This window comes from Penaeus monodon, chromosome 30 (genome assembly GCF_015228065.2).
Source record: "Penaeus monodon isolate SGIC_2016 chromosome 30, NSTDA_Pmon_1, whole genome shotgun sequence".
NCBI lineage: Eukaryota > Metazoa > Arthropoda > Malacostraca > Decapoda > Penaeidae > Penaeus > Penaeus monodon.
In genome coordinates, this window is record NC_051415.1 from 4,461,502 (window position 1) to 4,462,517 (window position 1,016).

At 44.1% G+C, this 1,016-nt stretch overlaps 1 protein-coding gene across 1 annotated transcript in view; it reads left to right on the plus strand.

Moving 5' to 3' along the window:
- Positions 1–1,016, plus strand: part of LOC119592275 (ionotropic receptor 21a-like) — a gene marked incomplete in the record, with an annotated part of 8,970 nt that overhangs the window by 1,546 nt on the left and 6,408 nt on the right. The window contains 1 exon segment of the mRNA XM_037941105.1: positions 533–765. Within this exon segment, the coding sequence (XP_037797033.1) occupies positions 533–765 (233 nt within the window).

Consider the following 1,016-nt stretch of genomic DNA (forward strand, 5'->3'; position numbering starts at 1 on the left):
ACATTCACAAAGAATATTTCTATCTATACGTGTCTTTGTATAAATTCGTGTCTACAACCAATGGGAGGGATACAAAGACCAATGCAATTCGAAAGAAGTCTCAGGATCCGAAAAATAAAATAGGGGGAAGATGATTGACTGCAAGGTCAGAGAATCAGATCTTTTTATCCGATCCCCCTTTTAACATGCGCCTCTCGACCCTACGGGAATCAGCTTGATAGATCTGTTGTTCTTGATCAGATTTATTCAGCCGATTCCCAAGGGCGGCAGGCGATGCTCTTCTGTTTTTTGTTTCGGTGCTCTCGGTGTGTTTCTTATCCAAGGTTCATGTAGTTCCTTCTTCTCTTGCTCCTCTTTCTTCTCTTGCTTTTACCTTTTCCTTCTCTTCTCTTTCTTTCTCTCAATTTTTTTACTTATTCTTCTTTTGTTTTACCTTTTCCCTACTCTTCTTTTTCTTTCTCTCTTTTTTTTTCCTTTTTTTCTTCTTTTGTTTTTCGTCCGCTTTGACTCCTAATACCGACGGTGCCTCCAGGAACGTCTGATGTCCTGGGACGTGTGTGTGGTGTTAGTGAGCGAAGACCCGGTTTTCCTCACTACCTTCGCCGACCTGGCACTTCGAGGACGCCTGCTGGTGTGGTCCACGAAGCTCCTGCTGGTGACGAGCGTGGCCCTCCAGCAACTGCGCGCCTTCCTCGGGGCCTACTGGGTCTTCTCCATGATGAACACCGTCGTGGTGGTTCTTCAGAATGAGGGGCTGCTCCAAAAGTTAGATTTGACCTTTGTTTACTTTGGGTGTGTTTGGGTGTTTCTCCTCGGTAAAAGGTGGCTGCCTTTTCTTTTTCTTCCTCTTTTTTTCTTATAATTTTCTTGTGTTGCGTGTTTTGATTTCGTCAACTGCCACCCCCACCCCCCGTTTTTTTAACTTGTTCATGTGGCTACCAGTACTTTCCTCCTTAAGCAAAAGCTAGATTAAAACTAAGCCGGTTTTAATTCCGTGTCGTGTAAATGTTTGTTTC